The 23,890-nt window shown below is 37.9% G+C and overlaps 1 protein-coding gene across 3 annotated transcripts in view; it reads left to right on the forward strand.

Annotated features, from left to right (window-relative positions):
• LOC150081674 (uncharacterized) overlaps nt 1–23,890 on the forward strand; it is a 115,799-nt gene that overhangs the window by 80,922 nt on the left and 10,987 nt on the right. For all 3 annotated transcript variants that reach the window (XM_090378798.1, XM_090378799.1, XM_090378802.1), the window contains 3 exons: nt 325–407; nt 3,658–3,709; nt 13,734–14,157. In XM_090378798.1, the coding sequence (XP_090234924.1) occupies nt 325–407; nt 3,658–3,709; nt 13,734–14,157 (559 nt within the window). The remainder of the gene's footprint in view (nt 1–324; nt 408–3,657; nt 3,710–13,733; nt 14,158–23,890) is intronic.

Below are 23,890 nucleotides of genomic sequence, written 5' to 3' on the forward strand. Positions count from 1 at the left end.
TTTCTTTCTGTTTTTTTTTTGCAAAGAGCACAAATAAAAATTTAGAATTTCATTAAGGTTTGTCTTAGTTATTTATTTGTTGGTGCTTTGCCATGTCTTTCCTCTTGTACAGCGCCATATTATCCCCATTGGCAGATTTTTGAACTAATTTTTTTTTTCACGGGATCCTTCTCCCCATGCCTTGAATAGTTTACTTACTGATTTTGGTGGCATTCCGCTTATTACTTAGAGCTACAGAGAGCTCTGAATAGGGATACTTAAATTATGGCCACCTTGTATATATATATATATATACAGTTGAATAAGACTGCTTATCGTTTACAGGTTATCGTCTCCTACTCCGGGAATCCCAGTAGTAAAACAGTCAGCTGTTTATCAAGCAATTAAAGAGGAAGAAAAAGAAAAAGGTAAGTTAATTATTTCCGTTTAACAATAAACCTTTATGATTTAATGAGTAAGAAATTCAATAAGGTGCGAAATTTCAAAATTAAAATATACTGAAATGCTTTTAATTAAAAATAAAATTTTAATTATTAAACTTTTATATTAACGCATCACAAAAAAGAATCATTTCACCGAGTGATGGAAGTTTAATAGTTCAAGAGAGATAAAATGTTGCGTAAAAGTTTTTGGTGGTGATTTTTTCTACACTTTTATTTTTCAAAAGTAGTTATTTTAATTCTATTTTTAATTTCACAGCATTAAGTGCAGTAGAGCAATTTTTTAAACGATCAGTAGGATGCCAAAATGATCCTCCTAATTTTAAAAATACTGCTGATATCTCTAAATTCGCAAGTAATAACTCGCAATAGCCCTTTATATTTTTCTTAAATTATCTTTAAGTGATATTTCCAAGTTTCTTCCGTTACTTTTCAAAATTATATAATTTCTAATCATACGTATATAATTGTTTCGTTTGTTCCTGCTGTTTATTCTTTTATATTTCAAGTTCTTTATTAAAGAACTTGAAATATTAAAGATAATTCTCGATAATGCTTTATTAAAAGGATTATCAAGTTCTTTTCATACAGTTAATAATTCTTGCATTATTCGTCTTCATCCTTTCTACACCTCTTAAGCAAAATCCTATCTTGTATTAAAAAAAGATATCTGGACTCTCTAAGACTTTTTCCTCACGATCGGATACAGTACGACGTTTCGAAACACTGCTTTTTAAACTTTTTCAAGTACACTAAACAAAATACCTTCCAGTAGAAATATCCACTCTCAGGACAGTAAGCATTTCCAACATAAAGCTTCTTTATCATTTTCTAATTCCTTGATGACTTTCTAAACAGGAAAGAGCACGATTACGTGCTCTTTCCTGTTTTGAGAAATCACCCATCTGTTTGCTGAAGGAAAACTTTCGCATATCTATTCTGCAACCATCCTTTCTTAATTTGAATTTATGTCTCCTCATGTGCAAAGTCGAAGGAAGAGGAAGAATCCCATCAGTATTGAGTTTGCTCAAGCCAAACAAAGACAAACACCTCCACATCACCTAGCAGGTGACTAGTCTCGAGATACTGCAATTTTGCAGGAATGAAGCTCTCTTGGTAAGAGCACCCCTTTGTTACCCTCACCAAATCTCGTTGCCTTTCTCTGTACTCGTTCCAGCAGCACCACATCCTGCCTAAAATGAAGCCTCCCCACCTTTATGCAGTATTCAAAATGTGGCCTGGCCATTACCTTATACAAGGGGATAATCACCTCCTTGTTCCTGCAAATCATTGACAAACCCCACAAGCTGTCCTGGCAGCCTGTCTGCACTGCTCGGATAACTTCATATCTCACTGCACAATTACTCCCAGGTCCTTTTCATTTTCCACTACCCTGAGTGTAGTACCACACAGTTATGTAGATGATACAAGATAGTTTATTGTTAAAATACTATCCAAGCAACAAGTAACGTAAGTGTATAGAATGAGGAGCATCCCAGAGTGGCCATTACACCCCTGCTGTGCACACAAATGGTTTCTCCAACAACATTACAAGTCGCATGACCACAGTTGTGGATATAAATGCAGCAGAACAACCTTTCTAGTATCAGTTAAGCGTACAAACCGTACCAAGAATGGGGAAAAGGAGTGATCTAATGGACTTCGAACGTGGCATGGTAGTAGGTGCAAGACGTGCTGGACAAAGCATCTCTGAAAAGGCAGCTCTCCTGAACTTTTCATGCACCACAGTTTCAAGGGTGTATCGAGAATGGTGCAACGAACAGAAAACATCCTCTCAACGGAACTCTTGTGGAAGAAAATCGCTTGTTGATGAGAGAGGTCAGAAGAGGATGGCTAGAATACAACCTTGGTGCGCAGAACAAAATATCGCAACGGACCACTAGTCGCACTTTGTCGCGAATGGGCTACAACCGCCGACGGCCACATTGCGTACCTTTGTTATCAATGAAGAACAAGAGAGCACACCTCCTGTTGGCGCAGCAACACCAGCACTGGAATATCGAGGATTGGAAAACAGTTGCTTGGTCTGACGAGTCGAAGTTCCTAATGCATCATGTTGATGGAAGGCTCAGAATTTGGCGAAAACAACATGAATCCATGGACCCGTCATGTCTGACGACTACTGTGCAAGGTGGTGGTGGGGGCAGTGTTATGGTGTGGGGGAATGTTCTCTTGGCGCACGTTGGGTTCACTGATACCGATAGATTCACATCTGAATGCCACATCGTACGTACACATCGTTGAGGACCGAGTGCATCCGTTCATGTTGACAGTTTATCCTCAATCAGATAATTACTTCCAGTAGGATAATGCGCCGGTGCACAAAGCCCAAATCACTATGAAATGTCATGTTCCTGGAGTGGTCCGCTCAGTCCGTGGATCTCAATCCTACTGAACATATTTGGGACGAGTTGGAAAGGGCTGTTCGCTGCAGGCCTACACCTCCGTCGAATCTCAAGGAACTGCGTGACACACTCATGTCTGCATGGTACTCCATTCCTGCACAACGTTTTCAGCATCTTGTTCAATCCATGCCTAGACGAATTCAGACTGGTCTGAAGGCTAAAGAAGGCTCAAAGTAGGTAGATGTACCTAATAAAGTGGCAGCACAGCGTAGTCTACTGAAATATAAAGCAATTTTTCTGTATAAAAACAACTGCTATTTCTTTTGCAAAAATTATCAAAAAATATTGCAATGACTCGATTAGAATATTATAACTTTCATAATATAAGACTTCCTATATTAGAATCGGAGAAATCCCAAAATTCCTTAAAATTTTTAATAATATCAATTATACAAAAAGAACCTTCAATTTAATATTAGAAGAATTTTAAAATAGTTGAATTAATTTTTATTAAGGAGTTATTATTATTATCATTACATTTTGTATAACCTGTATTTTACAATTAGTTCTACTTATAAAATGTCTCACATTAAATTTACGTTTAGAAAAAGTATTATTTTTAATGAAAGGTAACCGCACTGTTGCTGGAAGAATGATACTCAGATGTATTTTCTATTTTTATTCTTTTCTTATCTTTTATTTCCTTCTTTTTTTAATGTGTTATATTTTAAGTAGAAATTTCTTACTAATAACACCTTGTTTTTTTGGGCAGGAATTAATTTGTATTATATTATTATTATTAATGAAAGTACATATTATACAGCCATTCACTGATTTACTTTTCTTTTTAGAGCGTTCAAGCTCTTCATCTCCAAGCTCAGAGAAACTCAGAACTGCAACAAGGTAAGTCCTCCAATTAACAGAATAAATAAACCTTTTATTCCTTTAATAAATAGGCTAGCCCATCACAGACATGAAGCTACGGACAAATTTTAAAACTCCGAGACGAAGAAAGATTCACAAGACCAGTAAGATCAATTCGGCCCTGGAGAGATTGTGCAAGGCTCAAGGGGTAGAATTTTTTTCAGTCTGGTCAGTGCTTGTTAACAGAAGGGACTGCTTCTACAGGGATGGGATACACTTAAATAGAAAGGGTGCAAGAATGTTTGCTGATGCTATCGAGGCAGAGTTAGGTGAGTCCGAAAACTGCTAGTTTGTGGGGAGACAAAGACTAATAGATTAACGGCAACCGCAGGCAGAGGTGAAAGTGATTCTTGCACTGCTTCTATTGAAATGCAATTGAGCAGCAGTCTGGAAAGCAAAGCAATGGGGATTTCCAGGAGTGCTGGGAGTCATAGTGGAACAAATAAATACACGTGTTAAGGTAACTAAGAGTAGAAACAGGTGTATGTATACTTGTGTGTACACCAATGCTAGGAGTATAGTTAATAAATTTGATGAGCTTGAAGTACTAGTCAAGACATCAAAGGCAGATATTGTTGGGATATCAGAGACATGGTATCACACAGACATAAGCAGTGCAGAACTGGAATTTGGGGAGTACAATGTGTGCAGAAAGGATAGACAGGATAGGAAGGGAGGAGGGGTTATGCTGTTAGTTAAGAAACACATAAAATCAAAGGACGTGCATCATCCAATTGATGTTGGTGGACAATGCAGTGTTAAGTCTGCTTGGTGTGAAATAATATATATAGGCCTAATGAATCTGATGAGTATAATGAGCAATTGTGCAGAGAAATAGATTGGGCTAGTAAATCAGAATGTCTTGTTATGGGGGATTTTAACTTTCCAGATATCTACTGGAACTTGTGGATTGGTCACTCGCACACTAGCAAGGCATTTGTGGCTTTATTGGATGACTGTTTTCTACAGCAACATGTTCGAGAGGCAACCAAAGAGAGTAATACCCTTGATCTGATTATCAGCAGTGATTATTCATGCATTAAGAATTTGCAGATAAAGGAACCACTGGTGACAGTGATCACAATGTACTGATGTGGGAATTACTTAAAGATGTAACCATCAAGGCTAAAGTGAAGGGCTTTTGCTTTCGTAAAGGTCAGACAGTTTTTAAATTCTGTACAATGGGATCAACTGATGATGTTACCAACGTTGAATTCTAAATGGGAAGCCTTCAGGGACTTAATTTTGGAGGCTACTAGGCTTTTCATTCCAATTAAGAAATACTTTTCAAAGTTTAGGCTTAAATGGATGTCAAATGAACTAATGAGGCTCGCGGCAGAGAAGAAAAATGTATGGGATGCATATAAAGTATCAGGTGACACAGAGCCTATGGCAGATATAAACTAGTCTGTAATCAAGTCGCAAAGGAGGTTAGGCAGGCGAAGGCAGATTACAAGAAATCTTTGGCAAAGGATGCAAAGAAAAACAGCAAAGAGTTCTTTACTTATGTTAACTCTAGAAGGAAAGGGATGAATCAGATTGGACCACCCTTCACATAGATTGGTTGACTATCGATGATCATGCTCAGGTAGCTGATAAACTGAATGAGTATTTTGCATCTAAATTGAGGTGTTATTCAAAGAAGGGAGTGCCAGGCGTTTATCAAACTCTAACAGGGAGCTAAGTAATTTTGTAATAACTGAGAGCCAAGTGGAGGAGAATTTGTTGAAGTTAAACATAAAAAAGGCACCTGGGGTGGATGGAATCTATCCAGTTATATTAAAGGAGGCAGCAAAGAAAGTAAGAAAACCGTTAGCCATAATTATGAGAGCTTTCGTGGACTCAGGGAAGGTCCCCATGGACTGAATGTGCAAATGTATCACAAATTCACAAAGGGGGGGGGGAGTTCAAAGGGTGACACAAGTAACTATGGACCTGTTAGTTTAACTTGTGTTCCGGGGAAAATAATGGAATCACTGGTTAAAAAAAAGCATTGCAGGATCATCTAGACAAGACTGCAGTAGTAGTTAAGACACAGCATGGGTTTGTTAAATGGAAGTCTTGTCTGACCAATTTGATTGGATACTATGATGTGGTCACAAAAGAACTGGATGCAAAAAATAATTTTGATATCATATACTTGGATTTCATGAAAACCTTTGATACTGTTGCACATGGAAGACTACTGTACAAATTATAGCAGTATGGCATTAAGGGTAAGTTGCTGCAATGGGTAAAGGGATGGTTGAGTGGTAATCAATGGACACTGCTCTTCGTGGACAAATGTTAATAGTGGAGTTTACCAGGGTTCGGTGGTGGGCCCACTGTTGTTTTGTATATTATTTATCAATGATATTGATGAAGGTATATTTGGTTTAATGTCCAAGTTTGCAAATGATACAAAAGTTGGCAAGGTTGTTAATGACAGTAAAGATAGTATGCAACTTCGACTGGATCTAGATAATTTTGGCAAATGGGCTGAGAAGTGGCAACTGAAGTTTAACATTAACAAATGCAAAGTACTGCATATGGATAGAAGTAACTCCAGAGGAACGTACCAACTGTGTGGTACTACACTTAAGGTGGTAGAAAATGAAAAAGACCTGGGGATAATTATGCAGTCGAATATGAAGTTCGCTGAGTGCAGATGGGTTGCCAAGGCAGGTCATGGAGTCTTGTCAATGTTATATAGGAATTTTGCTAGCAGGGACAGGGAGGTGATTATCCCGTTATTCAGGGCAATGGTTAGGCCACACCTAGAGTACTGTACAGGTCTGGAGGCCTCATTTCAAGAAGAATGTAGAGTTGCTAGGACGAATAGAAAGAAGGGAAACAAGATTGGTGAGGAGGAACAAAGTGGTGCTCCTACCAAGAAAGGTTTCAGTTCTGCAAATTGCAGCGCCTGGAGAGTAGGCACCTGCGAGATGATCTGATTGAGGTTTATAAGGCCTTGAATGGGTTGAGCAAGCTGACTGCTGATGGGATTCTTCCTCTTGCTCAGATTAAGAACCTGAGGGGACACAGATTCAAATTGGGGAAAGACAGTTGTAGAATAGATGTGCGGAAATTTGCCTTTAGCCAGTGGGTAGTTGATTGGTGGAACAGACTTCCATCTTTTGTTGTGGAAGTTGATAGTCGAAATAAATTTAAGGCTGAGCTGGACAGGCATTTGGAACGAATGGAGGGGTGAAATGGGAGGGTTTTTTTTTTTTTTTTTTGGCTGATGCTGCATAAACTTACTTTCTTGCATCGTATGCCTCTACTAATGCTAATACTAATGATCATAAGTACAATTATGTGAGGTTAAAATTACAATTATAGTAAGATTAAACGCAGTTATAAGACTAAATCGCATTGCACCATTTTCGAAATTTGACGGAGACAACTAAGGCCCCAAGATATCAGCATAACATGTTTAAATCTGATGTGATCGGTTTCTTGGTTTTTCCGGTTTTAAAATGTAAGTTTCCTGGAGAAATAAATGATGGAACCTTCTCAGAAGACAACAGATTTGGCTACTGTGTGAAAAACGTCCCTTGAGACTAGAACCCAGACCTTGTCCAAAAGTCTAGGTTCTGAGTTTACTTGTGCATGCCGCAGACTAATTAATCTACCTCAATTATAATTTCGATTGATGAGGAGGATAATATTTTGATAGAAATCAAGCATCACAACAAGCGGTATACTGCTGGAAGTCGATTTTAAGATTAACTGTGACACTGAACTGGGATATAGTTAATTCGCTGCAGTCTAGCGAGCTGAGTTGTGTATAGCGGAACATACCTTTCGTTGTCCCTCACTGGTGTTGAGCTGATGATGACCGACTGTTGATAGGAGATACATTTGTCTGAGAGATTAGCTTAACAGGAAGGGCGACATTATTCTTATTTGGTGTGATGGCGGGTATCACAGTTTATATAATCCCTGTCCTTCCCACACAGGGTGGAAAAGACCTGAGTTCGAATCCCATCAACATCGCAAGGATATTTTATTATGGACCTTATATATATATATATACGAGTGGTACAATATTATTTAAGGAATTTTTGTAAGGTTTTTGATGAAGAATTTATATAGGTCTTTTTCATACTGTGGCTAAGTTAGCTCTCTGGAGGGAGTTGCCTGATTTTCATTCAGTAAAACAGGCAAGGCCTCCGTAGCCGAGTGGTCAGGGGACGGGGGTGCACTAGCACACGCTCTTTGAGTAGACCGGGGTTCTTGACTGCTTGACGGGCGATCTGCCAACCCGCACTGGACCAGCGTGGCAGATTATGGTCCATTTCCCTCAACATGAATTGTTGAGGAGGTTTTCATCCTGCAGTGGATTGATAATGGCTGCAGTTTACCTTTTTTTTAAAACAGGCACGCTGACTATAGAATTAATGAAATTTATAAATAGAGATACTGATGATCGTGGCCTTAGTTGTTTTGGCGCAAATCCAAAGTAATCCAGTCCAGCCCATTCGCGTATGAAAAGATGTTCTTTGTAGTTTTTAGAAACAGTTTAAACTTTGCTGAGAAGATAATGCCAGCATGCAATTTGCGGTTTATTTCCAGTAACAGATTAAAGAAAGAGGTAAGCGACCGCTTAAAGTTTCAGAATTTAGAGGCCCCGAAATTAAGCTATCACTATTGATATTGACTTCATTCGCGTGCTACCTATTTTAAAGTTAAATAATTCATTAAAAACACATCAATTCCATGATTTTTGCAAGTAAGGATATATAATCATATATGCTTGAACCTTATGGAGTCCCAAAAATTATTCCTGTTTAGGGTCCAGAAAGTGCGAAATCAGCTCCTGCTGTTGTTTTGGTTACATACAATATCACTGAGCAAAATAAAAATAAAAAAACAACGGTGAGGTGCCGCAGTTCCAAAAAGATGTATTTGATAACCCATGTCGATTAGATCTTTCGATTCAGATTTGAGGTCTAAGTTCATCCCCAAGGTGATCTCAATTAGTTAATTAAAAATCACCTTATCTATGAACACATGGTGAAGTTTCTCAACCGCTAATTTCTTTTTTGTGTTGGCCTAGTTCCAATTGAAGCGCTATTATCTCCTTTCTTAAGGTCATGAGTTCAAGAGTGGTTATCTGCACTGGAAAATTGAAATATTTCGAAGCTAATAAATTGCCTCCCGCATTCTTGTACAGTTACAATTATTTACGATAGCAGCAGTTAAGATCTGCGTTAGTGTTCAGGTATTGAGATAGTACTGCCAAAAAGCAAGTAAGCAGGTTACGCACGTGGCGCTCTGGTTCCAAAAATAACGCACTTCAAGTAAAATACAAGGGATGGAGAACTTCGCGGTTTAGTCGTATTTAGAAATTCGTGGAAAGCCACTGGCTGAACAGTTTCGCAATGGAAGTAGTTAAATATGGGAGTTGGATCATTTTGGATATCGTCGTGGTAGTTAAAACCGTGAGGTGGAAAGTCCAAGGGGGGAAAAATTCTCGTAATTAACCTCGGTGTGTGTACAGAAAAATAAATAAAATAATAAGTAATAATAATATTAAATAACTTTTTCCTGTACCGAGGGGAGGTGCTCTCAACTTCAGCAGAGACAAGAATCTTATCCACAAGCCTTTTCTATACGTGAAAGACAGCCATAAGGCCATCCTTTGCAATACCCTGGAGGGTGAAGTTAGGTGTAGAAGGACATGCGGTATTTATAATGATTAAGGAATACTTTAAAGGTTTATTCCTATTGATGCAACAGTCTTCGTATAACTTTGATTGGGCATCATAAACAATAACACTTCTAAGAGGCACATATTCGACTTCTGATGCGTCACGCTGTTCAATCCTGTATAATTAAATAAATAAGATACTGGAAACACACAACATGCATTAAATGTATCGCCGGAACAGTTATTGTATTCTAAACCATTCAATAAATGGTACCACGTAGTAATTATTGTTTAATAACTGCTGTATTTATGATAGTTATTATTTCATACGTGAAACAAACTTTCCTATAGCTTCTATTATCTGTAAGTTGAGCTTGAGTCGTTGCCAATTCTGTCCTCACTTCCAGCTGCGTCCATAAGTTATGCCAGAGAACAGTGACGGACTCGAAGTAACTATTTTAAACTTAACGTCACTTCCGTGAAATACTAACTGGGATAGGGGTGGCGTCAAATGCATGCTTCGCAGGCCAGATAGGGCCCTCGAGATGTAATTACCCTCGGATATTGTGACAGCTTGAATATCGTACGTCTAGCGGCGCATAAAAGGAAAAAATAAAATAAAATAAATATATATTTATTCATCCGAATATTCATCCTTTCACGGACACCCAAATATTCTTACTTTGTGCAGTGATATTCGAATACTGTACTTGATACCTCGGTACACTTGATGCACAGATACTTTTCATAAGTAAGGAGGACAGTAGCTTCAAGTGCATGCCCATTGAACACAAACCTTGCAATGCTTTGGCAGTTTTCTCCAAAATCTAAGACAGTCCAGAGACTTATGGACAGTGAATTATACCGCATTATGCTTGCTTCATTTTGTGTGTCTTAACTTAATGGTTCTAAGGAACCATTTGATTTAATTAAATAATTGATAAATTAATACTCAAATGAGAAATTAATAATTTGCTCATTTTATTTGTTTAATAATATTTTACAGATACTAATCACTACTAATTAACTTTTGAAACTTTCATAATTGCTTATAATGCTTTATGTAATTATAAAATCTCATAATTTTGATAAGTTATTATGCTTTGTGTTATGTTCATGTAATGCTTTTATGTGTTATGATGTTTTATATAATGCTTTATATGTAATAACTAATTCTTATAATTTTCAAAGCTATTTAAAATACTATATAGCTTAACTTCTTTACTGTCTTTATCTTACAATGTCTTACAGAATGTTTAATAATAATTTTACACTGTATTTCATGAAAATTATCAAAACTCCCCACCCGGATTCGATTTTTTTAAAATCGGAGGCACTGAGAAATCAGTCAAAGGCAAAGAAAAAATAATAATAAAGCGGAAAACTTAAAATTGAAACGATATTCTGTCACATCACTTTTCTATATCTAATATTCTTGCAAATACCGTATTCAGCATCTGTGGTTATCTGCCACCGCTATAAGGGATAAGTTAATTAGTTTTATTTCTCTTCTCATAAATGCGCTACAACAGAATAAAGATTTTCAGCTAATTAATCATAAAACTTAAGAATAATTAAAATAACGACTCGCAGACAAAGACGGATTATGGCTTTGGAGACAATGACTAATCTTGTACTGAATTGTTAATGCCAATATACCTCATACACAAAGAGACTTGCTGATGAAATAAAAGCAAACTATAATCTGATTTGTACAAGATGTGAGGTGTGTGGCAAATAAGCTACATACTCTACAATCCATTATGATGCAGGATGATCTGATCCTGTGTAGTAAGCTGGTTATGGGATAACAGATCACTTAACAAATCAACTAATGCCACTAACTACAAATGCTTAGGCAGGAAGAACGAATATAAGAGTAACTATCTGCTACAAAAATGGATAACAAGCCATGAAGGATAAAATAGAATATCTAGTTCAGAAAACTTCGAAGCAGCCTGTACGATCTTCATAGAAAACAAAAATAGGCATGCATGGTATATCTTCCTCTAGATCACAAAAAAGAATCCAGAGGTGAACTTTTTGTTTGCTATCTGCAAAATTAATCCAAAAGCAGACGCAGTAATTGCTGGAAATTTGATATTTCACTACCAAAGTAAAGAGAAGATAAGTATGAGCTTTCTACAGATTAAAAGAAACTGAAGATGAGATTAAAAGAAACAGAAGAATAAGAATAAAGGACAAGAAGAAATGGCAGAACAAGATTTAAAAAAAACACTATTAAAGTTTCTTCAGTTAAAGAAGCAGGAGCATAAAGAGGACTATCCTTTCAAAATTAAGGAATGCAAAAAGAATAGAGCTAATAAGGATAATATGAGAACGTAGATCTTTTAGGGTTGGGCCGTGCCAAAATCAACAAATAATTTTGCATAATATTTTAGATGAAAATCAAAACATAATCTTGGGGCTGCTAAACTCTATTAAAAAGATATGTGAAAGTGGTAATATTTTAGATATGGTAATATTTTGTAACAACATAATTAAGTAGCTTTCATATTCTCAAACTCCTGGCCAGTGTTTTGGGAGAACTATTCAAGAATTTTCGAAAATACTTGTTCTTATAATTTATATGATAGTTTGCAACAAACAGGAAGTGATATCAAGAACTTTAAGCGCTATTAACAAGGCTTCTAACAAAAAAAAACAAAAAACGTTCAGGATTCCCTCTTCAAAAATTGCTACTGAAATAATCTGAGTTATGAAGTTTTACAGATTAATAGAACGCCTTCTACCTCAAAACGAGTGGCACAGCGAATCAATGAAACGGGTTAGCACTCACGTGCTGAAGTCTTCATTCGATTATCAGAGTTGTCCTTCATAGGCTGTGAACTTCAACCATGTGTATTGGAGTGTTTCTTGTACCTATTGATAGTACGCCAGCCAGAATGCCTAATGAAAATCTCTTATAGCCAAGGTTCCATATGATACAACTCTTGCCAGGGACACTCATTTATTTAAAATCTCTTCACTGAATTAACCACTGAACAGATCTTAAACAGAACCCACTTCACGAATGTGAATTATTCCATATTTACAGATATTTAAGAGCTCTGACTACCTCTAGGTGGGGGTGCTCTCTATTGTGTTTAACGTTAAAGTACTTTCATTTTCTACTGTTGGATCCTGCTTTTTGTGACAAAGTCAAAAGATATCATTTGACTTTGTCACAGAACCAACTGATATTGCCCTTTGTAATAGTAAAAGAACGGTACAAGTACAAGCGGTATTTCTAGATGCTGATATCACTCAAAAGACTCTATTGATATTTTCTACCTTTCTTTTTTAAAATATTATTTATTAGATATATTTTTATGCTGAAAGAGATCAGTTGCTATCTTATTACTTTGCCTTTGAAAACGTATTAGTTCTTGTGAAGATGAGGAGAATGAATGCAATTCAAATAAAAGAAATTTCCAGTATATGAAAAAATTTAATGGAAGCTCTAAAATTATATTATCGACGGTTCTGCTATGCATTTTAATACTTTTGTTCTTAGGAATTTGATAAGCGGAGGGTATGACACGATAAAAGAGATACGAATAACAAAAAAGTATATAATATTGCCAAAAAAAAAATAATAATAAATCTGCATATATTGCATGTTCAGACTTGAAATGGAGTTATTGTAAATCAGACCATATCGAATTTCGTCTCTGGTTTTTCTCTAGAATTGCGAACAAAAGAAAAGCTTTGAATTTAACATCCAATGAGCACCACTCACAGAATTTTAAATTGAACTATCACTTTATTCTGCACAAATATTGCATAAAACAGAAGCGAATGTTTAAAACTGTGTAATCAGCGCTTAACTAACAGAAGAAATTTAAAAGAAAGAAACTGACTAAGCATTAAGAAGCTAATCTCACATTCAGCTCAGCTGTTATGAGCCTTTTGTTTTATTTTTGTTGTAGAACTTGTGTAGAATAAAATCATGGTTAAATTTAATAAAGAATGAGTAATAAAGAATTTAATAAAGAATAACCTTCGTTAAAATTTAGTGAACTTTCAGTAATACCACCATATTCAACGCTGCATTCATTAAGTTTTGAAGTGTTAATTACATCCGTTTAAACTGTAGAGGTGATCAGCAAATCCAAAATACTGTAAATGTTCTTTACTCGCTTTTAAATTCCTCTTTACTTTTAAACTGCTCTGATCCTTTTTGGGATCAGAGGAGTTTAAATGAAAAGAGGAATTCACGTTGCCCACCCTCACTTTTATAAAAATTTACTCGGGTTATTAAACCTGGGAAAATTTTCATTCTTATTTTTGTCATCATACTCAGCAGATATTAGAGTAGGCTCTAAAGAGGAAACATGTTACATCTTCATTTACTGCTTTGTTTAGGAAACAGGGGCCTCCACCTCCTTCACCTCCGACAACACCGCGCTCCCGTCCACAAGTGCAGTTTAATCTTTCTCAAAGCGGCGTCAAAAGTTCTCCGACTGTTCGCTCCCCGCAGATCAGCACTGTACATCAAGTCTCCCCCCAGACTCCACCTCCACGAGCGCCGGTGTCACCATCGTCTCAGACACATCACCCAAAGGCTGTCTCTAATTCATCCACAGCCTACTCCTACTCTCGTGTTCGTCAACAAGATACCTGGCGTCCTTTAGTGACTGTTCAACCAGTCAGACATCAACAAAGACAACCTTACAGAGCATATATTTCAAAGCCTGTACATTACATATCAGCAGTAGAAATGTCGCCTAGTCCAAAAGGATCGCCCTCTACCGTCAGAAGGACCCGGCCAGAAGTATGGCCTCCAAAGGCAAGTGATACTTAATTCTCTCCTTCCACTCAGAATCTTTAGTCATTGTAATGGTAGTGTTATCAATATATTGACTTCATTAACAGCCAGTAATTTAGCATCTTTATGGTCAATTCGTTTACTGAAATTTAAGAATCCTTGTGCTACAAGACACAAGACGTTCATGTCTTTGTATGAAAACTGAATTAAGTGGATGAAATGTTAAAGTGTCAACAGAGCAGAATGGGTACGGAATATTGCAATAAAATTCTGCAAACAAAAATTCACTGAATTCATATCAGTGAGTTCAAACAGTAATTCCCAAAATTGTCAAATCAAATCAAAGAATGTCTTCGATTCTTCTCCAATTCAGTTGGTTTGATCCAAGTCAGTTCATCTTATATAAATAGCTGTCATGTTGTGTATGATAAAATAAAATCCATTGTATGATTACGATGTTAATTATTAAATTAACATTTTCCATTCGTTCCCATTGGTCGCAGTATAATTCGTCAATATGAATAATAACTGGAAAAATATTACGAACAAATTAAGATATTTGAGATACTAAATTAAGTACCAGAACGTGAGGACTCTTCAGTTAAAAAAAAACAATACAGATTTCATGGTCAAATGAAAGTTTCATAAAAATTTTTCTCATTACTGTACAAATAATATTAACACAAATATTATACCGTGCCACTATACAGCCACTAGTGTCTTGGCGGATATCTTCATTTAGATAGTACTTGTGTGATGATGAATGAAACAAGGTAATTAAAAATTTTGTAATTTTTAGTATGATAACTGCATAATGAGTGGTATAATGAGTGGTTAGTATGTGTTGTTCTAGCAGGGCCCCCGTTCAAATTGGACGGGGGCCCTGCTAGAACAACTTTCTACATCAATTTTTCGTCTAGTGGACCCTACCACCACAAATCTTTTACTTTTCTTGCCAGCCGCCCCCCTCTGTGTGGATGATGGGCTTCTTTCACAGGGGTATCCCCCTCCATTCCTTTAACTTCCTACTTATTGGTGGACAGCCTTCCTATCATCTACCCTAAACTTCTTGCTCTGCTCCCTCTCTTCCACTGTAACCTCCTTTCACACCTTCCCTTCTAAAGTTTTTTTTTCTTTTATACTGGGACCCTCCCTGGCATGCTCAGGCGCAGTCTAGGATTCGCCCTGGCCAGAGTGTTTCTGCTTACTGAACTAGGCTGCCTTCCCGAGGCAGTGGACAGAAATGCGAGGTCCCACTAGGGGCTCTGACGGCTAAATGCTGGAGGAATCTCTGGAATTTACAGAGTTTGTACTGCGTCACAAAGCATACGTTGTGGTTTGTAGGGGAACCCCCAGTGCAGCTAGACAAAACGCACTACATACTATACAGCCACTAGTTGGTCACCATGCCTGGCGCGTGTAACTGGGCCAGGGACCTACTGTCAAGCGAAAAAATGGGATGTACATAATTCAAATGCATGCCCTCACCCATTGAAGGCCATGTAGTTCTGCTTTTCATGTCCGAGGAAGCTTAAGTTAAGTCATAAATCCACACGCCAGTGCTACTTCAGCAAATAAGTTATGTAATGCCCTCTTTAATATGGAACCGACTAGACAAGATAGCTGGTCAGTGTAAACCATTGCCTATTAAATAGGGGAACAGGTCGATGTCACTGTTATAATCAGCCAACTGCTGAAAACGTTGACCCAACTTGAATCCCAACTTAAATTGTGATTTTTAATGAAATTTTCCTCTCAACTACAGTTCACGCTTTGTTCAGAGTAAATTATTGAGAACAACATGTTAGGGTTGCTTTAAACACTTCTGAAATTCAAATACGATACATTAACTCTGCTTGGCTAGTTTCATTGCCATCTTTGATACTTTCTACTTTTTGTGTTTGTTGTGAAGGAAAGTTAATAAATTTCTTTCTTGTAACATAAAATGTAAATAAAAATGAAAAATGGTGCATAAAGTTACACCATACAGAGGGAATATAAACATTTTAGTAAGGTTGCCTGTTTCTTAATTGACTAATTTTTATGATCACACTCAATTGTTTTGTTAAAATTTTATTTAACATTTAAATTTTCTTAAACAAAAGTTTTGGGTTCCCATTTCCATGCCTGGAATTCAGTGTACCCCAGTTTTCGTCAGCAGATTACATCTAATTATCGCAGTATGTTTAAAACAGTAAACAAGATAATGATATGCTGCTTAACAAGTTAAGCATGGCATCATCTCGTTTACTGTTTTAAATGTTTATTAATATTGATGAAGTCATATCAAGTGCAGTGTCTAAATTTGTTGTGATACAAAGGTTGGCAGGGACCTTAATGGCAGGAATCGGGGGTATACTACTGTAAAAAGAACTGGAAACATTGCATAGATGGTGTGAGGAGTTGCAATTGAGGTTAAACAATTATCAACGCAAAATACTGAATTTCGGTAGCAATAATTCTACAGTAACATATCAATTGGGTATGTATTATAACAAAAAAAGAATCTTTATTCCACCGTATGAGGCAATAGTTAGGCTGCATCCTGAGTATTACATACAAGTTTGGAAACCTCATTATAGGATTTAAAATCCGGCACCCTGGAGGACTGAGAGATGCTGGATTTTAGAGAGGTATACCCAGTGGTTGAACAGTTTTGGAGAAGCACATTTCATGACTATTAAGCGCTAACAATTGAACTTATAACTGTAAAGATTTACATTGACCGAAAGATAGTACTAGTCGTTAAAATTTAAATAACATTTCGGTTTTTTAAATGTAAAAATGACAGTCTTTGCTAGCAAACAAATTAACAATTCTTAAGAAATAATTATGACGGGGTATGTGCAATCTTTATCAGTTTACATTATATTTTCATTTGATTAATGTACCGTGGAAAAATGCAATCAGTTTCTGGCATAGAAATCTATCGATAAATTTCGTTTTTGTCACCATTATAACTACAGAAGATAGAAAAGAAAAGAAAAACAGAGGCGGTTCAAGGTCACTCACTACTCATTCTCTTCTATATGTTAGTAAGAAGTCGGAAGTCAAGTGAGTGACTATTGAGTCACCTGTTGTTTTTATCCTACTTGAGTCATGCAACTGACTAGTACGACATGCAACTTAGCTGTATGACTAGTTATAATCTATTGTTTATGGAAGAGATTAAGCATAGATTTAATAATGAGGCATACATTTTTCCTGCTGCACACACACACACTAGCATATTCGCTCTCTTTTAGTTCTCATCTGTTCTAAAGTACCATTAAACTGATCCTCAGCTCACAAAAAGCTGGATGACCAGCCATGTGGCTGTAATTTGCAAGAGTAGTTTGCGCTAAGTTGCGTAGCTGCCTTTGCAAACAGATGTCTGGTATTGCACTACTTTCAAACAGATTGCGGATGTCCTCGGAAAAAGGTTAAGTCATTTGTTTAAAAGATAAGACCATAATATGATACACTTTTCAGGACTAACTGAAAACTCATCAGATGGTTTCTAGTGCCATCAGACGGTCTCTTTAGCTATATTACAACTTAGAAGTGCTGATTTGGTATACTCACATCGAACAAGTTCTTTACAAGTGTTTTCCCTGTATTTATTCCCTAGAGACCACCACTTATGCGATGAGGAACAAATTAGTCACGAAACAGGCTGTTATAGCAGGGTCTTAACTTTTAACTAAAGCCAATTAACCTTTTTGGCAAGGTTATTTGCTTGAAAGTAGCGCAATACCAAGACAGTGTTCTTGCAAAGGCAAGTTTGTTCTATTGTGAGAATTAACACCATTGCATTATCTATGCAGTTTAAATCCGAATATCGCAAGTGGTTTCGAGAGCCTTTTCTCATGCTCATTTGCCACATTACATTGGTAAAGTAGTAGTAGTAGTCACAAATGATGCAAGAAAACAAGCTTATACAGCAAAAAAAAAAAAAAGCCCTTCCCATTTCACCCCTCTAACAGTTTATCTAGTTCTTCTTTGAACTCATTCAAACCACTCATCTCTACAACCCCAGATGAGAGTTTGTTTCAACAGTCAACGACCCTCTGGCTGAAGGCATATTTACCCACATTCAACCTGCAACCATCCTTCCACAATTTTGAATTTATACCCCCTCATGTGCGTGTAGTCTGTGCAAGGTTGAGCCTAGGTCGCCGTAGCCTAGTGGTCAGGCGCGCGGGTGCATAAGTACACGTGCCTTGAGTGACCGGGGTTCAAACCCGTGACTGCTGAATACGGTGCTGTTTCTTGTATTCTGTCTATCTCGTGAACTCCTCTGATCATTTGGTCGTCCCGGAGTATAAACAGAATATTTATTTATTTTTATTTTATTTACTCAATCTTGCTCAGACTATTGATTGACTGATTGTTCAGATTACTCACTAGCATTGAGCTAACCCAATCCATTCAAGGCGTTAAACACCTCAACCAGGTTTTCTCGCAGAATCCTAGTCTCCAGACGCTGCAATTTGTAAAATTTTCTTGGTAAGAGCATCCTTTTGCTTCCCTCACCAACTTTTTTGCTCTTATTCCCTGTACCCATTCCAACAGATCCAAGTTCTTCATAAATGATGCTTCCAGGCCCATATGCAGTATTTAAGATGGGGCTTAACCATTGCCTTATGCAATGAGATAATCACGTCCCTATCTTTGCTAGCAAAATTCCTGTACATCATTGACAAAACCCCCCATGAGCTGTCCTGGCAACGTTTCTGCACTGCTCAGAGGACTTCATATCTGACTGCACAATTACTCCCAGCTTTTTTCATTCTCCATTTCACTGAGTGCGGTACCACAGAGTTGGTACGTTATTCTGGGATTACTGCTCCCATTTTGTAGTGCCTCGCATTTTTCACCGTTAAACTACAGTTGCCACTTCTTAGCCCATCTATCTAATTTGTGTAGATCTTGTTTACAGTAACTTACTGTGATTAACCACCCTGTCAACCTTCTTATCGTCTGCAAACTTAGACATTATGCCCGATAAGCATTCATCAAGATCATTAATAAATATAGAAAACAACAATGAACTCAGCACTGTAATACTCCGCTAATAACATTAGTGTAAGAAAGACAGTGCCTATTGATAACTACTCTCTGCTTTTTCCCACTCAACCACCCCTTTGTCCGTAGCAGTAACTTGCCCTTCATACCACACTGTTCCAATTTGTATAGCAGTCTTTTATTATGGAAGAGTATCGAAAACGTTTCTGAAGTCTAAAAGGATAAATTGTCAAAATTATTTTTTGCATCCAGTTCCTTTGTGGCTGCATTATTGTATCCAATCAGATTGGTCAGACAAATGGCTCCTTAACAAGTCCATGCTGTAATTACAATGTAGATGATACAATGTAGATGATTTCTTTGCTCCACGGTACTCTGAACCAACTGGAGGTGGTTCGTTGTCTGAACAAGTTTTGTTTCGTGTAAGTTAAACCTATTTTCCATTTGCCTTCTTTGTATTTTTGTTTTATTTTAATCTTTACTGATTATTCAATTTCCCAACAGAAAATTTATTGATTTATTGTTGAGATATGATTAGAAATGCTGATTTTTTTTTCATGGATAAATTTCGTGCTTCTGTCATAGTTTAAAATGTGTATTTGTATCGATTGGGGAAAAAATCACGTTAGGGCAATATCAAATTAATTAGAGATAAACTTTCTCTGCCATCAGATGGCACCACCGACAAAGATAAGGTACATTAAGCTAAAGCACGTGCCAAGAATTCGAGCGGGGTTACCGGGAAACAGAACTCAGTTTCTAGAGTTGTTCTTTACATTTATTTTTAATGCTATCCTCAATGTCGCAGTCCTCTATCTGAATATCTCTTTTACAGTGGCCTGTCATCACGAACTTCGACCCAACATTGCACTGTTGGCTCACAAAGTCCTCTCTTTCGTTTTGGCCCCACAGGATCCGAAATGGAAAACTTTACTAAACGGAACGCTCGTTAATAAAATACCTTACTTTTAATCAAGTAATATGATGTGTATACTTGATTATTATTATTAGTTTTTAATGGTGAGGTGTACACATCACATTACTGATGCGTGTGACGAATAGAAACGGGGTCCAGTACGCTTCAGTCTATTCCAAGCCTTGATTCCTCCATGAGCTCTGAGCTCTAGTGCTCTGCATCACAGGATGACACGTGGCTTCCTACTCATCGAACCAGCATGAGCACAGAGCCAAACAGCTTTGTAGATTGCCCAGTTTTACAGTAAGTCAGAGCCAGATCGCCCAGCTTCCTCTATAGGGGCACGAAATGAGAGCACGCTCTCCCCCAACACAATGTACAAGCCCAGGATATCTGACCAGCCCACCAACTCCTCCTCTCGTCGTTCCTGTTTGAATCCAGTCTAAGTGGGAGGAACTGCACGTCCCCCACTGCCTTCTTTCACCACCAGAAACTCGGGTGTTTATCCAGCAAATTCGTGTCATAATACGAACCGTATACAGTTAATATTTGCTCCTGGCAGAGATTGTAATTAAAGTAACGAGAGGCCAAAATTAAACTGAGCCCAATTCGGGATTCCTAAAGAAAACATCGTTCATCGAGAAACAAATATTTGGGGGAACTTGAGGCACATTATGGGAAGAAACTGTTACGAGCAAACACCAGTTCTTATTCATACTGCGCTGAAGACATTTATGCAAACAAATATTAGTTCAAACATGCAGCTTGATGACCTGCTCTATAAAAGTGCTGCGCAACCCTGATATATTTACATCTACAGTGTACAGGACTACCTATAATTAGAGGGCTAACTCTAACCATAGCATTTACATAAACCAAAGTAGTAAAAACAAGTGATATACAAGAAAAGGTCAAAAAGCAAACTCAGCAACATCACCCAGGATAATTTCAATCTCGTGTTGCTTTTCATGTGACATATTAACATTACTTAAGGCATTATGTCGGTTGTTCAATGAGGTGGCAAGGTTTCATTACAGGGAGGGTTTATAAATGTAAAAATACATAGACGCCAGCGAGCACTAAACTCAGAGACTCTTACTGATGGTCATGTCATAAATTCAACTCTTCCCCAAACCAGGTGGAAAAGACCTGAGCTCGGATCCGCTGATAACGGGAAGAATTTTTATGGGTATTTTTCACAACGTGGCTGAGTTAGTCGGTCTCAGGCAAGGGTACATGGTTTTTTTCTCCCGGAAACTTTGGTTTTTCGTCCAGCAAAGCAGAAAATCGACCTCAGAACACACGCAGTTTACAGGCAATATATTCAGAGCAACGTGGCCTTAGTCGCCGATGCTCCAAAAACAAACAACAATTCATTTTTCCAATGTATAGTACTCTTTGTGAATGGTAGTTATGGGAGTTACTCAAACGAATTTATTCGGCAACTATGAAGGAACCTCAGATGAGTTTAAACGCAAGCATCAAGAAACGTACATTGAGTGTCAGAAAAAATTGCCCCACCTTTAAGAGTTAATAGAACCGTCAGAAAGTTTGCATTTCAGCAAATTGTGATGATACGAGTGGTGCTGGTTTTTTGTAGAAGATTTCGGACGCATCAGCGACTTAGGCCATATTGCTCCGTATATACTGATGTCTGTAAATTGCATGTATTCTGTGGTCGATTTGCTGTTTGCTGGACCAAATATTCTAGTTTCCAAGAGAAAAAAACCACGCTACCCTCGCCTGAGACTGACTAACTCAGCCACGTTGTGAAAAAGGCGCACAAAAATTTCGACGTAATTCAAACTTAGGTCTTTTCACCCGGTACGGTAGGGCAGAGAGCCATTTTAAAAGTAGTCAATGTGACATATGTTGTTTTGAATTGCAAAAGAACACCGAATATTAGCGGTCAGTTTGTCTAAAAGGCCTTTGTGATATGAATACCATGTGTACGGGATCCTAAGACAGCTGTCCAATGTCGCACCGAGTGCACAGCACAATATATTGACAGCTGTTACTCTGAAACACGAAGCAAACAGAGCATGAGGAGGAATGGATAATATTTTAGAAGCATCCGGACAAAATGATGAATTAGCATAATTTTTAATCCAGATCAGATGTTATCGATGTTAATTGATCTCTGGAACATCGATCACCTAGAAACACCTAGTACACGAGTGTACTAAGAAGAGACAAGATTGCATTCATGTTATGAAGTAGACTCCCCGTAACCACATTTCGTGACTTACAACAACTTCAGTGATGCAGTGATAGTACCATTTGGAATGAAGAATGCGAGGAAAGGGAAAGGAATTGTCTTGAGTATAAATCGAGGTTCTCTCTTGGGGGCTATAACAGAAGATACCATGCATGGCGATACCCTGATAAAAGAGATGTTCCTGCTTGGATTCAGAAAGACATGCAAATCGAACACCAGGAATCACGATATGGGTACGAACTCTCATGATGGTCGATATCACTTATTTTTGTTCAAGGTAATCCATAGTTCGGCATTACGTTGAAAATACACTTACACTGTGCTGCCACTTTATTAGGTACACCTACCTAGTAGGGTGTTGAGCCTCCTTTAGCCTTCAAAACAGCCCGAATTCGTCTAAGCATGGATTGAAAAAGGTGCTGAAAACGTTGTGCAGGAATGGAGTACCATGCAGACATGAGTGTGTCATGCAGTTCCTTGAGATTCGACGGAGGTGTAGGCCTACAGCGAACAGTCCTTTCCAACTCATCCCAAAGATATTCAATAGGATTGAGATCCGTGGACTGAGCGGGCCACTGCAGCAAAGAAAAGTCATTGTCATGTTCTTGGAACCATTCCATAGTGATTCGGGCTTTGTGCACCGGCGCATTATCCTTCTGGAAGTAACCATCTGACTGAAGGTAAACTGTCAACATGAACGGATGCACTTGGTCAGCAACGATTTAGGTACGATGTGGCATTCAGACGTAAATCTATGGGTATTAATGGACCCAACGTGTACCAAGAAAACATTGCCCACACCATAACACTGGCCCCACCACCTTGCACAGTAGCCGTCAGACATGATAGGTCCATGGATTCAGTTGTTTTCTCCAAATTCTGAGCCTTCCATCAACATGATGCGCCAGGAACTTCGACTCGTCAGATCAAGCAACTGTTTTCCAATCCTCGATAGTCCAGTGCTGGTTTTGTTCTGCCCACAGGAGGCGTACTCTCTTGTTCTTCATTGATAACAACGGTACGCGGTATGGCCGTCGACTGTTGTAGACCCTTCGCGACAAAGTGCGACTAGTGGTCCGTTGCGATATTTAGCGAGACAATTCTAGCCATCCTCCTCTGACCTCATCAACAAGCGATTTTCTTTCACAGGAGTGCCGTTGAGAGGATGTTTTCTGTTCGTTGCACCATTCTCCTTGAAACTGCTGTGCGTGAAAAGTTCAGGAGAACTGCCTTTTCAGAGATGCTTTGTCTAACACTACTACCATGCCACGTTCGAAGTCTGTTAGATCAATCCTTTTTCCCATTCTTGCTACGGTTTGTACGCTTAACTGATACCAGAAAGGTTGTTCTGCTGCATTTATATCCACAACTGTGGTCATGTGACTTCAGCGTTGTGGGGGAAACCATTTGTGTGCACAGCAGGGGCGTACCTAATAAAGTGGCAGCACAATGTATGTACTTAGACCTGTCGTTTTTCTATTTCTCCATCATTTACATAACCCTTTGTTCCAAAAGGATAGTCCTTGGCACTACCGCTAATATCATCCGACAGTTTCTCTGCAAACTCAGCAGGGGTCCTTGGCTTGCAATATCTCTTTATGGAACGTGTGATA

This window comes from Mastigoproctus giganteus, chromosome 8 (genome assembly GCF_048544385.1).
Source record: "Mastigoproctus giganteus isolate SK-2022 chromosome 8, ASM4854438v1, whole genome shotgun sequence".
NCBI classification, from domain to species: domain Eukaryota; kingdom Metazoa; phylum Arthropoda; class Arachnida; order Uropygi; family Thelyphonidae; genus Mastigoproctus; species Mastigoproctus giganteus.